This window comes from Mya arenaria, chromosome 10 (assembly GCF_026914265.1).
Source record: "Mya arenaria isolate MELC-2E11 chromosome 10, ASM2691426v1".
Lineage (NCBI taxonomy): Eukaryota > Metazoa > Mollusca > Bivalvia > Myida > Myidae > Mya > Mya arenaria.
The window spans coordinates 15,304,406-15,321,258 of NC_069131.1; the positions used below are offsets into that span (position 1 = coordinate 15,304,406).

The 16,853-nt window shown below is 34.1% G+C and overlaps 1 protein-coding gene across 1 annotated transcript; it reads right to left on the reverse strand.

Moving 5' to 3' along the window:
- Window positions 1-11,430: 11,430 nt before the first annotated feature.
- On the reverse strand, window positions 11,431-13,063 carry LOC128204379 (complement C1q-like protein 2). Its single transcript, XM_052905796.1, has 2 exons — window positions 13,057-13,063; window positions 11,431-11,837 (listed from the first exon to the last, which is right to left on the reverse strand). The coding sequence occupies exons 1-2, from the start codon at window positions 13,061-13,063 to the stop codon at window positions 11,431-11,433; spliced, it is 414 nt and encodes a 137-aa protein (XP_052761756.1).
- Between the last annotated feature and the right edge of the window lie 3,790 nt (window positions 13,064-16,853).

The window sequence follows — 16,853 nt, forward strand, 5'->3', positions numbered from 1 at the left end:
ATATCATCAACGGAAAATGCTTGAAATACTAGTGTAGATAAATACCAAATAGAACACCGCACGTACTAGTTCTACTGAGTGATTGGTGTTCATACACCTAACCCAATCCCCTCCCCGTTGCAGCATTGTACCAAGACCTTTTCTCTTGACTCCAACTGTTCAAACGCCTTACCACTGAAATATTCAACATTGCCTTTGTCATATTAAAATCGTGCAATTGAGATCCGAGCGTTCATTTACTAACCATGGAAACAGTTCATATTAGTAGCGGTACATGTTTGCAAAATATACAAGAAGAGCCCCTATGCTGGAGTGGTGAACTTGCCCGTGGTGACAATGAACACTTAGCCGATTCACCGTTGGTCCCACTTTTATAGGAGACTACATCACTGAACCATTATATATTCAAGGTGTTATAAAAACAGGTAAATACACGAAACATTGAGCTCCTATTCCACCTTGCACCTCTAAAGTATACACATTTGATATAATATAGTTTGAACTTTCCAAAGAGAGAAAATGTTCACTTGTGTACACGATCTTTTTATATGCATCAACGTCATCCATGACCGAAACATTGCTGCTGCCTATCCTTGCATGGCACCAATGTCCGCGTACAGGCAGTCAATCTTCTTTTTTTATCTTAATCAAATCCTGCTTAATAATTTCTCTGAATTTTTCGAAAGCAATATGCATATATCCGCTTAATATTCTCATTCATCATTTACGCAAAAACATATTGCATGGAGAGTCAACACAAATTGTATTTGTTCAATAACATCTTAGGCATTAAAATTATTTGTACAACGCTTTATCTTCATTATCTGTTTAGTTTCTTTGACAGCTCACATTAACATTTGTTTGTGAGAAGATAGTTTCTTATATGTTTTACTGTCTATCAAATCATCCTACTTTCGGCTTAATCGGTTTCTTCCACGTTCATGTTAACTAAACAATCCCAAACAAACTTAGTGAAGACCTACCCGAAAGCCCTGTCCCTTTATATGAATTTACGGGCATCAACAAGTAAAGTTGATTTATACAGTTTGTCTGCATGCGTTTCAAGGTTTGAACTACGACTTTTTATACTTCATTTAAGGATTAAGCTGTTCTGGTACGACTTTCAGTAAAGTCATACACATTAACATCTTGGCATCGTTCTGCAAAGATATAAAGTTTTACATTGCCATACATTTCATTTTCGGAAATAATGTATTAGGACATTTCATGATCGGAAATGCTGTATTATGACATTGATATACACAAATGCCAGCATATGATTTGTTATGATCGAAAATGCCGTATTATGACATATCATGTTCAAATATGTTGTAAAATAATACCTCATGTTCGGATACTTCATTTTCGGTAATGCCATATTATTATATTTTATGTTCGGAAATGCCGTTTAAATACATTTCAATTTCGGAAATCCCAAAATATGTACAACCTAAGCAACTACCTGTAATAAGTATCGTAGAAATTACAAATACAACAACTTACGAATAAAAAAAGTTGGTGGCATGTTACAGATGGATACGATTTTTCGATTTTAATCGATTTCAATATAATACATGTATATCGAGTCTAACAGTATGTGAGATCAATACAACATCGTTTATGGTTCTTATTGTGTATTCGTGCATAACGACAAGAAAATGAAGTGACCGTTATCGCAGTGTTTACATGGGGAAATCCTAAAAAAGAATGTTTGCTAGTAGTGTCGGCAGGTCGATGTTTTATTTGAATGACGACTTGATTGGAGAGATTTCATGTAAATTGAGTATCAATAACTTATCCTTATGAAGGATGCGTCACGTTATATAAGCAGAAATAAGATTTTGATATATCAGGTGATTTTACTCGTTAAACATATTCATGTTTTATTTTTGAGGAAAAGTTTTAAATGCTATATTCATATAACAATATAAATAAAATATTTAATCTGCAATCTGTATTGACACTATTGACATAATGATAATGCCACGCTAGTCCACAGGGACTTGAAGTATGATGCAGATCACAACAGCCGCCCCTGGCTTACTTTATATAGTTCCCTGTGGCCTCAGTTAGGTAAAATCAGTCTTGACCTTGAAAGTAAAGAAATACAACATTTTAGGGGCTGCATTTCACGTCATGGGACACAATACAACTATCAATCATGATTTATCGGCGAAATTTCAACATATAATTAAAGCTAAAAATCCACTAGGGTTATATAATCCCCCTATTAACCGGAATCTACCAAAAACTACCATGATATTTGATATATGTAATATACTAAAATTATACCTTTTTAATCATATATCCATGCCACAGTAGTCCAAATAATTGTACGTTGACGGACCTTTTTTACAGTTTTCGATATGGCAAATCCAACACGTACAAATTGTTTTGTACCAAAAGTGAGTAGTTATTCCGATCGGGAGTCAGGGTAAAACCACATTTTGCGTCTATAAAATATCATAAAATCAACAAATATTACCAGATAATGCTATTTTATATTAATTCCGTAAAAAAAATTGAAATCGAACAAATTATTAGGAGTTTGATCAGAGCTACAGATAAGGGTCGTAATGAGCGTAAATACTCTTTAAAAATCGCCCATTACGACATAAAATCAAACAGCTGTTCGTACCGGTACGATTAAAAAAATTAATAGGGCGTACCGTTCTTCCGAGTATTTTTTACCGTTTTTACGCTAGCCGTTTTGACTAAGTATTTTTGACCGTTTTTAGGCTAGCCGTTTCGACTTTATGTTAAACCGGTTTGTTAAAATCGATTCACTATCCTACGCAATGTGTGTATTAAAGTGTAAGGGGACGCCAGGGGACGTAACCACTGCGTACGTTTCTTGTACGAATTTATTCTGGGTAAATCAACTTACACAAAATTGAATGTTGCTGAGCAAATTACAAGTCCTGATTTATCTGCTGTGCAACATTTCAATTTTGTGTAAGTTCTCATATAAATGTGCTATAAAAGTTCATTAAATAAAGAAAGTCATTCATATTTTTAATTTAATGTACCAGTAGACTTTAGCAATCGCCATTACATTTAAATGATTGACCCAAGGGTGTACCATACACTTTACTAGATTGCATAAGGGTGTAAAATACACTTTAAGTAAAAAAGTTATATGTAGCTCTGTTTGATGTGTGTTTCTTCATTTCATACTGTCAAAACATAACGATATATACATGAAGGGCACCTGCAAGGCTGCGGTTCACAGTTTAACAACAATCGGAACACTTCGGCCATGACCGAGTTGTTACGATTGTATTGACGAGGTCTATCTCAAACCTTGCCGGAGATGGTCGAGTTGTTATGATTGGCATAAGTGTTGTCTGTGGCAGTCAAGTTTCATTTTATAGGAAAGGTATTCCTGTGTTTTAATGCATTTAATGCTTGTTTTGTGCAAAATATCTTTCCACTTACATGGTAAAATATGGATATAAACCTTTATTATCTATTTCAAACATAAAATACTTCTCCTAATACAATTTCGATATGTTTCAACCCCCCCCCCCCCCTGTTTTTGCACAATCCCATTTAGACGTTAGGGATTGGAAGAATCCCGTATAATACATCTATTAATAATTATTATAGAATACATGCCACAGTTGTCCGGTTCGTTTTTTTGACCGTCAAAACATGAGACCCTTGAAAACTACACTAAACCATTTAGGACGTACCATTTGGGGCAAAAGTCCAACTGTACTAGTAGTTAACCAAAAATAGGGGTGCATCTCTTTTTGCATACTTTGAAATAGAGGTGGAACTCTTTATTAGAGGTGCAACGCTATTTTATTCTGACCCATCTGCAAATTAATTACCAAGTAGAAATCTTTTAAATAGTGAAAGCCGGATTATTACAGAATACATATAGTCTAACATAGCTAATGAAAGTGGGGCGAGCAATTTTAGCAATTTAGACGTATTTTTTGGTTGACAACTAGTACAGTTGGGGTTTTGACGCTTATGGTACGTCATAGTCAAACTTTACTGGATGTCAATCAAAATAAAGAAGTGCTAAATGTTTAAATTCACAAGTGTATCGCTAGTGACTGATTAAGACTTTATGTTTGTGTTTAATTAAAAGAAAGGGGTGATTCCATGATTTGGGCTAAGAGGGGGCACTTTTCTGGACGCAATTTGGGATGTGCGCCCCTTCAAAAAAACCTTAAAATGTATTGTTTAAAGGTGACACTGGCACTCATTCTGACTGTTTCATTATTTTCAGGACAAAAATGTGGCAGACGGACAACTCAACAGTACTCTTGCAAATGACAACACTTTTTGCCAAACCTGTAAAGGCGAAGGTGAGATCAAGGAGGCACATGGGTACTGTCAAAACTGTGAGGAATACATGTGCCAAGATTGCATCAAATATGTTCACAGAATGTCAAAAAAAGGGCCGTGATATTCTTACAAGAGAACAACACCACCGGAAAGAGATGACCAGGGCTCAGCCGAAAAATATTCAGAAATGTGTATGAAACACACCAATGAGACATTAATGTTTTTTTCTGTCCTGATCACAAGGCATTTGAATGCGGAGTTTGTATTGTACTTGATCACAGAGCGTGTTCTGTTCAGTTTGTTCCTGAAGTCTCTAAAGTATTCAGCAATACCTCTGAATATAAAGATCAAAGAAACATCCTTGGAGCGATTCAAAACAATGTCCAAACTTGTTTAGATATAGATGAAGAAAGATCAATCTCTGCTAATGATATCCATTTAGTTGCTTTTGGTGATCTAAAAAAGTTTAGGAAAGAAATAAATGACTACCTGAATGAAAAAGGAAGGGTCATTGGGTCATCTGCTGAACAGCTGAAGGCAGGACTTGATGAAAAGGTAGAAGAACTGAAAAACTGATATGTTGAAATAAAAGGTAAAGCTGATAAGTCTGAACAAACCCTTGATATTGCATCAGGTGATGAAGTACGGTTGTTTATGACATCATTGAGGTCAGAGAAAGACATTGAAGGTTTAAAGCTGTCAGTTGACAACCTGAAGAAGACCTGTCAGCAGGACAATATGAGATATGAGTTCAAACCGGATTCTGTATTTGAAAAAAAATCGAATTTGAAGAGAAATCTGGGCAAAATGAATGTGACAAACGAAACTGAAAATGATGATGAAAGAAAGGACAATGAGGATGAGTTGTATTTAGATGAAGATGAAAATGGTCAAAGAGAAGGTGATCATATTGCATCTGAAAACACAAACTTTGCCCAAGCTGGCATAGAAGATATATCTGTGTTCGATGACGATGACGTATATGGGGAAACTATTACATGGTGTAATATATGCGAGGCTGAATACTCGCAATGTAGTCATACACAGTCTAAAGGTTACAAAGTCCATCGTAGACCGTACTCGAGCGGCTGTATATCTGGAATGGCTGTGCTTTCCTCAAGAAAGCTTGTACAGTAGAAACTCACTAAACCTGACAAGGTCCGGACTGGGCAAAATTTCCGGTTTTGTGAGGATTCCGGTTTAGTGAAGATTTGATGTACGGAGTAAGTTTACTCAAAATATTAACTGAGTTAACCTTTAAAGGGAGGTTGAAAACTGCACAAACATTTCTGTGTTTTTATAATCATCTTTTTTTCCAAGTCTTAAAATAAAACAACTCGCGAAAATGACCACTTCATCACCAAGCAAAGTTCCTGATTTGAGTAACAAACAAACAAATTATCCGATTATCTGTAATTTAATGCTTGTTAAGTATGTTTGATTGTTTAATTAACGCGCCGCTCTAATTTGATTCAATCATAGAAGTATTTGATTATCTGATTTCAGTTAAAGGCTATCTGTCATTCACGTTAGCAAACTGTTTTGTTTTATATCCCTCTTGCATCGCAGCGTATAAAAGTTATAAAAGACTGAACTCTTCTTGTATGAAAAATAAACGAATGGATGAAGGAACGATACCTGGATACCATTGATTAGGTATTACATTTTCTGTCGTAACCGTTTAACATGTCCGTCTTCCCATCATTTTATTACGGCCAGTTTTCGTATTACCACAGTTAAATTATTGTCAGCATGCGTTATAAATATATATGATCGGGGCCGTTTGTTCCCGATTCACCACGATTAATGCCTTTACGATAAGTCGTGGGCAATCGGGTTTTAAATCGTGGCAGTGAGAGCCTCGCTTAACATAACAGAAGTTGAAGTAAAAACAGTATCTTTGGTGTTGTCTTGTTAACATATGCCAATTTTCCTCATTAAGTAAGCTATAAAATGTGTTAGAAACTTTTGGAGAGTTGTAAAAATTGAATTAGATTGTTTGCCTTAATGCGCGTTGCAAGCGGTGTAATACCATTGATTTCAATTAGTTAGTCTCCATACGTTCAGTGCACACTATACATTGTGGTACGATATTTTTTATATATCTCGGAAAACTGAATACGACATTTCGGAATAGTGTACAAAATAAGGTTTTGGCATCGTTCTGCAAAGAAATGAAGTATGCAACTATCAAATTGTGGCATTTTACAAATGCCGTATATTGACATACCGTATAGTAATCTTTACTTCCTGTAATACCGTGATTGCATATAAAACTGCACATTTTATCAAACAACGTATATATCAAACAACGTATAGTAAATAGCCGGGAAATTGCGCCTAATTTGATAGAAGACTTTTGCGATGCTTTAATTTTGTGTAATCTGTGAGTCTTAAGCATTTCGCTTAAATTTCAAAACTGGCTTCGCAATAAATATCATTTTATGATGTTTTACTAGGAACAAGGGATGCAAATAATGGCAAAATTAATATTCGAATATTCGGTAATTCCTTCGATCAATTATTCGAATATTCGATTATCAAAATGAATCTTTTAGAAGATGTAGTAAACATTTATTATCGCTATAGTAATAGCCGGGGCCTTTTAACCCTTCTTTGTCGTAGCCGATTCCGCGACGGACCCTGGTTTTCCAAAAATTAGCCTCTGAAATTCCCCATTATCAGAAAAAAGTAATACATTTTGAACAACTCAAAAACATCTAATTTCATTTCCACTGAATAACAATGCCAAATTACATCGGCGAAGATCTTAAATTCCCGGTTTAACGAAGTGATGCGTCAACGACAGGTCGTTCTGTAAGACGAGCAGCCTCCTTCTGGAATTGACCTTATAACTATGGAAACACCAAACCAACTCGGCAGCTAGAAAAATAATAAAACGAAAACAAACGTAAATTTTAACTCATTTAGTGTACAACAATAACGGAAATATATACTAAACGCTGTTCTATACAGTAACATTTCAAAGCACGAACGTTATAATTGGCATGGTCATTTAAATGTACCAAAAATAATTGAAAATGTTTCGATGTCACTTGTCTTATAGCCAGTTATTGTTGCTATACTCGCATTAGATTCTGGCCCATTCGGCGAGTAACTTATTGTAAAATTACGGGGACTGTTTATAGCTCCCTAATTGACATATGACGCGTGCATGGTGTAGTTGACATCACATTCACGCCTGTCGCATTACGGGCCAAACGTTGCAAAAACAAGACCAAGGAACTTGACACACAACAAGAAATTTGTAGGAAAAAAGGTTTATTATTTTGTTTATTCAACAAAAACATCGAATATTCGAATACCGATTTTAACATTCGAATACCAAACGTTTGATCGAATATTCGTTTGCATCCCCACTTGGAATCAATTTATTTAACAGAAGATTATTTTAAAATCATATTTTACCACAATACACAATAAGAAACAAAATAGATTTTAGGTACCAAAAGCTGCGACAAAAAACACAGAAAAGATGTAATGAAATATAAGTTTAAACCTTATACCAAGTCTGTATTATGTGTGCTTTATTTGTTGTTTATATCACCTTTTATAGCTTTGTTTTAATGTTATACATAGCCGATTGCTTTCCATAGCGTCTGCTGTATATATCTTCAAGAAGTTAAATTCATGATAAAATACTTAGTGTTTGTTTTTCCTTTACGATTGCTCCTTTTTTTTCGTAGCTGGTAGGTACGTTTTGACAAACATACAATCGATTTGGGATGACCTTAGACAAAAGACAATGAAAACATATACTAAAGAAAAACGGTACATGTATGACTTCCGATATCAGAAACACTGAAGAATGCGATTGTCTTAAGTTTTGTGCCGCGTGGACGACTCTTAATGACTCCTTCCCGAGATCTAAAAAGGATCAAGAAATGTGTCTATTTCCTCGTTTTATTATGAGATGAAACACTTCGAAGTCAACAGTAAAAGTGAAGTACATATACATGTATCATAAGTATTAACAACATTTCATAATACAGAATAATAATGATTTCAATATTGTCAAATAATAAGTTTCTCTTAAATTACAAATTAATCTTGATTGACAATTAGCAATTAGATGAACCAACAATGCATTGCAAAGTCTCACATCAATTTCTGAGTTCGTTGGTTTCAAAAGTATACAAAGAAGCAATATACATACATGTCAACATCTTTTGCTGTCTTAAAAGAATCAGATAAGCTTAAAACTTTTTCACTGACAAATTTCTGCTTTTTTCTCAATCGCTTCCTGATCATAGAACGACTAAGTTAACTATCTAACGAAAAGCTAACAATGGAGCCAAAAGAATGACCGAAAAGTGTACAGCGCTTAGATGTGACTTGGGTGTATAAGCCATAGACAATAATATGCTTCTTACATAAATCAGTTATACATAGTCAGTACATGATAATTATAAGGAATGTATGAATACATTTATAAACATATCAAGACTGATTTTCCATTCTAAATTATCTTTAAATACTTAATACAATATCATTGAAATAACTTTATAGCATGTTTCTAAAACGGAAACATTTAAGTCTCAAATACAACTGTTAATCATTAAAAAGATAGAACAACCTTACACAAATAAGCAAAATTCTTACCTAAAAAGGATCAAGAAATGTGTCTATTTCCTCGTTTTATTATGAGATGAAACACTTCGAAGTCAACAGTAAAAGTGACTCGAGCGAGGAAAGACACAACTTTTTCTTTTTAGAGAATTGCCAAAACTATCATCATCCAATGACAAAGGATGTTACAAAAAGTCATACCAATACATGGCCAATGAAATTGAGACAATTAATCCAGACGCAGGGGACACTAGGGGCTGGGCCCTAAAAATGTCATTGTCTGACTTAATCTCAATTATCAGTTAAGCCGGGCATTCTGTTTATATTACAATCTAAAGTTTCGCAACAATCTTTAGCGTAGTGATAGGTTGTCAAGAAAAATAATTCCACAGACTAATTGATAATAAAAATGCTATACGCTGTGTATACTATAATATAAAGTTTGACAACTATGTTTGAATAGAGTAATAAATGTCATGAAACCATTTGGCTATTATCAAAATTCACTTTAAGCACCAGGAATGTGTTTCTAACAGACAAAATATTCTAAAATTATGAAACATGAAAAGTATTAATGACATTTCGTAAAACTTCATTACACAAAAGTACTCGAAATTTTACAGCATAACACTATCCCTCTCCCTTGTTTTACTTTATTCCTATAAAGTTGTAGGACTCGGGGAATGCACAACATATGAAAAATATACAAATGCTCATAACACCACCATTTTGACTTATTGTGTTTATTAGCTCCTGTGATTTAATTTGAGCTCCTATGGGTTTTTAAAAAAAATGTACACTAACCATGTGAAACATTTATACACATTGTTGACATCAAAACAGTGAAAGAACATCATAAAATATATACATTTCCAGCATCTGTACTTACTTTAATACAAAAATGCTGAAAAACAGAATCACATCAAGAAGAATTGTAAATTATTTACACAAAATATTGTTGTTATTTTTTTTATATTTTTTTTTAAACAATTTCTGTTCTGTGGAACATAAAGTGGCGTTTTACCAACAGGTTTAATCACAGCTGTCCAAAGAGAATAGATGTATTTAAACATTTTACATGATATATAATACATAATACACAAGTTTCTTTTGTAGGTGCAACAGTCCAAAAATTTTGTAAAGCAATGGTATTTTCTAGTTCAATGGGATTAACAGGTTTCCATGTTTGGCATTAAAATTTGCTGAGTATGAAGTATGCATGATATGTCGAATTCGTTCAGCTGCTAGAGGACCAACTCTAACAGTGGATCCTACATTATTCTTTTGATGAGTTAATTTATTTTCCACATGAAAGTCATCCCAGTCAAATGATAAAATGGGTGTCCATAGTCCTTGAATTGAAATGCATGAAATGCTCTGTGGAACCCTAATATTCCAGTAGGTGGGACACATCGAAAGGTTATAAATAGGCACAAAGACACATGAAAATCCATTTGTGAGCTCAAGAACAATTTGACATGATCTATTTCTTAGTCTACATGTACATGTTTTGACTAATAGAACCGACACCATCACACATGACATAATCACAAAAGCTAATATGTAATGATCTAAAGTAATGCCAAGTTGTTCCCAAATATAATTTGTTGGTGCGGGAGTGGTTTCAGGCTTCTTATATATGAAAGAAGGTACAGTGGCAGCCTGAACTTTTTGTACACCTGTATTTTGTAGAACAGACACTACAATCATGAGTTTTCTAAGTTTAAGAGATATTAAGATTAAAGCAATCAGACAAAAGGCAGCAATGGATGTCGTACAATACAAGAGAATGTCATCTGTGGAGGGCCAGTTATCTTCCAGCATAATATCTCCGGTCAACAATGGATCGGTTAAAGATTGAAACACCATAGCATCAGTTTTAGCCGACTGTGCCATCTTTTCCAGACTAAGGTGTGCCTTTCTGTCATCGGCAATTATATTTTGCATCGTATGATTATAGATTTGGAATTGAGGCACATCCACAGACAATGGATTTTCAAATAAAGAATTGCTATCAATATTTTGTAATTAACCAAACGCTGAAATTATGAAAATGGTTTCAATTAACAAAACAATTTTAACCAAAGTATGGCATGACGTACAGCATAACATAAGTCTGCAAAACACTCAACAATACGAGTTATAACACAAAAAGTATTACAATTTTAACACTTTTTAAACGCGTGTTCTGAAGACATATACATGACAACACATAAAGATAGAGTATACAGGTGACCTCTCTTAGTGTTTAACAGCATAAATCATAATAAAATGTATTACATATTAAACAAGTGTTATCCTGTGTTTGAGCGTTAACGTTTTTTTTTTTTATTTAAATTACTTTCTTTTGCTAAAGGTCCGGACAACAGAACGTCAATTGTGAATGTGAGCACCCCTAAACAATGCTAGATTCTTATAATCTAATAAAACTATCTAATTATATGTTAGATAATAAATAATAACAAACATATTCACTTAATAAGAACGTGGGAATACTGCAAATTTCTTTCTTTTGTTAACACTGCGGACAACGTCATGTCAGGTAAAAATTATAGCACCACCAAAACTGGTCCAATGATAAGAATTTTCAAACAGTTGAACGTTCGAGCTCCCAAGGGAGCATTGTACCCAGACCGTTTCCCCGGCATCAAGCTGTACAAACACCTGACTACTAGAACAGTCAGTGTAGTCGCTTTCGTGCTGTGAACTTGCAATGAGGGCAGAACCTTCCTTCATTATCTGAAGAAAAGCAAATTTAGCTACAGGGACACAAGTGTGCATGAAGAACAAGTAGAGTCCTCGTACTGCAGCGGTAAACTTGTCCGTGGTGGAGCTGTAGCCGTTGCCCTGGTTTGTTTCCACTGTCTTGTAAACTATCACCTCACTCGTGGACAGGTTGCTGGTCTGTGGAGAGCGAGCGACGAAGTTCACCGCTGGGACTTGGTCTACAAATAAGTGTATTCGATATGGTATATTTATGCTATATAATAACACTTTTATTGAAATAGTTGTGCATTTCAATTTATAATGTAAGACCATTCCATAACACTATTAGCCTTTTTTTAAAAATAGGTTGACAACTAACGAAACTTAATTGATTGAGGCGCGTTTATAAAGTGTGTCAAATGCCATTTGAGCTCATGTTTCTTAATATATATCAGGAAAACCATGTTCAGTGAATATTCTCTTTAAAGGATTTAATCGTATTGAATTATTTAATATTATTGTTGATATCAAAATGTTACATTTATAGAAGTTGCTGTAAGTGTGTAATTCCTTTGTTCTGTCATTCGTTTGATAGATTAGTCTACTGATTCATTAAGATATACTATGTTTTCCACTAAGAGATTGCCTAAGCATGTATACTGCTCAAAATAAATTCAGGACCACATAGCTCAATTAGTATACGAATGTATTCATTAAATTTCAATTTATTCAGCATATACAATGTCATTGATATATTTTGAAAACGACTTTAATAAAAGTAAGCAGTATTTAGCCCAGCGACCAGCCTATTTTTAAGAGACCAACCAAAATCGGATGAATTCATCCATGTGAATGTGGTTACAGTACATTTTGCATCTTGGTAAAACAACCACAACCCTATGAAAATAATATTTGCATATGAACATAACTCACTCAAGTAACAATACACAACTTTCACACAAACCGGAAGCTCAAAACACGTGTAAAATGTTTACTAGGGTAAAAGGTGCAAAAATCCTTTACAAGAGCAATCATAGAGCCAATGCGTGTAAATAAGTGTTCGGTATGTCGCTTAGATGCTTTCGAGCGATTCCTAACAATGGCCCATTTGGAGTCAAAGACGTTTTTAACACACTTTTGTATTTGATACTCCTGTACATTTCGATTAACCGTTAATCGAGACCTGCAATATTTGAAAGAGCTTTGTTAACAAACAAAATAAAGCACCTGCATCTTGTAAATGGACGTAGAAGACATTTTCGGACTTCTTATCGGTTACTTAACCCGTTCATATCATGTTCCATATCCCATAGTGGTATATAAAGCCAGCTTTGTTCACGTTATCCATTACTACCACCCAATAACCTCATGTTATACATAGCTACCAAAGACGTTCCACCAAGAGTGTCATACTCAAGGACACGAAACTCACGAAACAATATTTATTTTTTGCCAAACCAGCCATTTCTCGTTAAAATAAGACAGTATAGATATTCATTCATCCGTGAATAAAACGGATTTCATCAAAACAAACGCAATGTGATTGTTATATTCAGTGACATCAGGACGAGTTTTGCCTGTACCTTCCAGCAAAAAAGTGAACCCACAATCGATCTCTTAAAGCGTACAAATGATTATCACGAAGTAAGTAATATTAGTTTTATAATAAAAGACTAACTCTTTGTCGTGCATCGATAAAACTATAAGATAATATTATATATGTTGAAATGACTCGTACTATGTTTATATATTAACTGAACGTTTCGCTCTATGTTCTATTCTTGTAGTCATAACATATTGCGGTCCTTTACTTATTTTGAGGAGTATATTTGTCAAGATTCTAGTGTGTGTGTGTTTTCCTATTTTTCAATGTATAGACGTTTTGAATAAACAAGATAGTTATAGAATTAGAGCGACCGTTCCTGTAGATTGTTCTATAAAGTTCTGGAACATTTTCATTTTGCTTATAAGGGCACACTTATCTGATCTGTGGCTTTAGGTATATTAAATTTCTCCAAAAACAAACGAGCCTAAATACGAATTTCATCAATGCTTGAATGATTCTATAATCTTAAATTTAATTAATGTATTATTTGAGGATAACATTTCAACTTTTGCTGGACTTACTTTGAAAGTGCTGGTTGACATAAAGTATGTGTTCAATATTTTATGTGGATTAAATTCTTTTGTAATTCAGAAATACCAGAATCAGTGAAGATAATTTGTAAACTTGTGTACGTTATTCTTTATTCCGGGGATTTGATAATTTACATTACTTCTTTGAATCAGCAAAGTCAAGTCTAGAAAACAGACACCATGAATGAATAAGGGATACATACGGCTTCAATGTGAACTAAAGGTAAGTTATAAGAATGTTTTTAACCAAAACGGATATAGTTTATTAATAAAATACTTATTAATTAGGTAATTTCATATTGGCCCAGTTATTTGTCCTCGATCAGCTGTATTTGCCTTCGCCCTTTCGGGCTAAGGCAAATACAGCTTACCTCGGACAAATAACTAGGCCAATATGAAATCACCTAATTAATAACATTATAATACAGCTGTATTACAAACAAGTAAGCGAGCTACTGCAAATCGTAGACTTTATATGTGACTCAGTAGTGACAATGCACGTTTATATATTAGTATACAAGTCTATATATTAGTATACAGCTGTATTACAAACAAGTAAACGAGCTACTGCAGATCACACACACACACACACACACACACAAACACACAAACACGCACACAAACACGCACACAAACACACACACACGCAAACACACACACACACACAGAACTCAAAGAACACAGAAAAGAAAGACTGGCTAATAGACTTTCAAGAAATAAACAAATGGAAACAATGGCTTGGCACGGGCCTATGGTTCCTACTTCAAGAAACGCTAGCGAATACAACACAGCACACACCTATATACGTAAATCTTAGAAAATGAGCATTCCCTTAAGTAATGATTAAAAATACGCATATTTTAAACAAGTATCATTATTTACTCGTACAACATTTAACTTAAGTCTGAGTTTTTCTAGAATCGTGATATTTCTTAAATACTGGACTTTTTACAAAATAAAAAGAACACATATGTCTCTGATTAAAAAGGCTTCCGATCTTGTAATTTACATCTTGGGACAAGAATAGGGATGAACTACTTTCAACCTGTTTAACTCTAGCTAGCGTGCTATTCTTTTCACTGACCACTCCTATGCGGTAATACGGTATTTGTATTGATAACAATTTATTATTTATGTTATCTGTATATGTTGCCTTATCTCGTTGATTGTCTCTTTTGATATGATCATTGTGCCTTTAAAACCTTCATAGTTATATATATTATCCAATACATAAAATTGGTGTTGTAGTCGTTGCACTGGTTTGTCTCCACTGTCTTGTACACCCAATTGTATCACCAGTTGGCGGATTGAAGTATTGTGTTACGGTTTCGTTCCCGTCTGCTAGCATGCAGCTTGAACACAGGAAAAATGAGATCACTGCTTAAATATTTCGGCCAAATTCGATAACCATCCAGAATGCCGTTTCAATCCAGAGTCATAAATAGATGCATTATTTTTTAACAACATTGATTTTGTCAGCTTTCTTAAACTGAGCCTAACGCACGATTACTACATATTTCGCGTCCGACAATGATTAGTGTCCTGTCGCCTGTCATCTAGGAACACATTGACATTAACTGATTTTTACTGAAAACTTGGTAACATTGGTTTAGCGCATACAAATGAACAAACGAGATTCACCGGACAATTCAACCCAATCGGATTTCCTAATGTATCTTTGAAGGCGGCATTAATTGTTCTAGATAACGCCTTATTAGCATCGGTAAAAGGGATACTAAGATAAACCCTGGATTTGATATTGCTGTGTGACAAGCAATTTTAATTAAGGTGAAGTTAGAGTTTTATTTAATCTCTGGGATTTGTAACAAAGCTGTGCACATAGTTTATTAAACACACTTAGGATGGCTGATGAAGGTGAGTTCCGTTTTGTGTTAGTGTAATAAAATATGAATATATTCAGAACGTACGGATGTTACATGTTACCCAATCATTACATTGAGATGTTTTCTTGCACTTGGACATCTTATGAATCTGTTTTTGGAATAAATCACCGAGCGTCTGAACAATGCCTGTGAAACGAAAAATGAAAAATTTCACTTTTTTGAGGGTGTAAACGATCTGAGAACGCCCGCAAAATATATTTATGCCCGAATGGTCAAAGTTCAGCGTTAATTGTAAAATTCTGATTTGGAGGTATTAAGTTGCTGTAATTTATTATTACTTGTTATCAATTTCATTATAAACTTGATCATACACTATCAGCTGAATAGAGCGTTTTATATGCGATTTTATCAATTCTAAAAATGACACAAAACTATGGAAAGTGAATGCACGTTCATGACAGTTTGTTCCAAGTGTTCATACGAAAACTATAGTTTATTATTGTTCAATTAGATTTTGTTTCGGAAAAATCTTTTAAATATAATATAGCTCTAAAACATTAAAATGTTTGTTGGAAATTTTATTGGTGAATCTAATTTAAATATGGGAAAAAGCGTCATACACATAATAGATCTGGTTTGGTGACGACAGCAAGCATATCTATTTTTATCAAAACAAATGGCACAAGTTCGTTTACACCCGTTGGGCGACCTATAACATAAGGTATAGGATATCCTATTAACACTAATAATCAATACACGAGTATAGTCCAAATAATTGTACTTTGATGGATTTTTTTTATATGGCAAATCCTTCACGTACAAATTGTTTAGTATCAAAAGTGGGTAGTTGTTCCGATCAGGATTCCGGGTTAAAGCATTTAACATCTAAAAAATATCATATAAACAAGAAATATTACAAGATTATGTTATTTTATATTAGTTCCGTACACAAAAATGTCGTATCCTTCGAATAATTATGAGTTTGACGTGTTTTTTTTTTCATTTCTTGCTGTCAAAACACATCGATATATACATGAAGGGCACCTGCTCGGCTGCAGTTAACCGTTTAAACAGTGCTGTATCGCGTGTTCATTTTCCGGGTCCTCCGGTAACCAAATAACATTAGATTTGAAACAGGACTAGACTTGAAAACAAGCAACTATGTAATTTGTTTTACTTTTTTATTCTCGTTTAACCTGTCCAGTAAGATATGTTTCACATTGATAATAATTATTTAAAAAGTCAATTAGAAGAATTGAAAATAGCTTTTCTAAA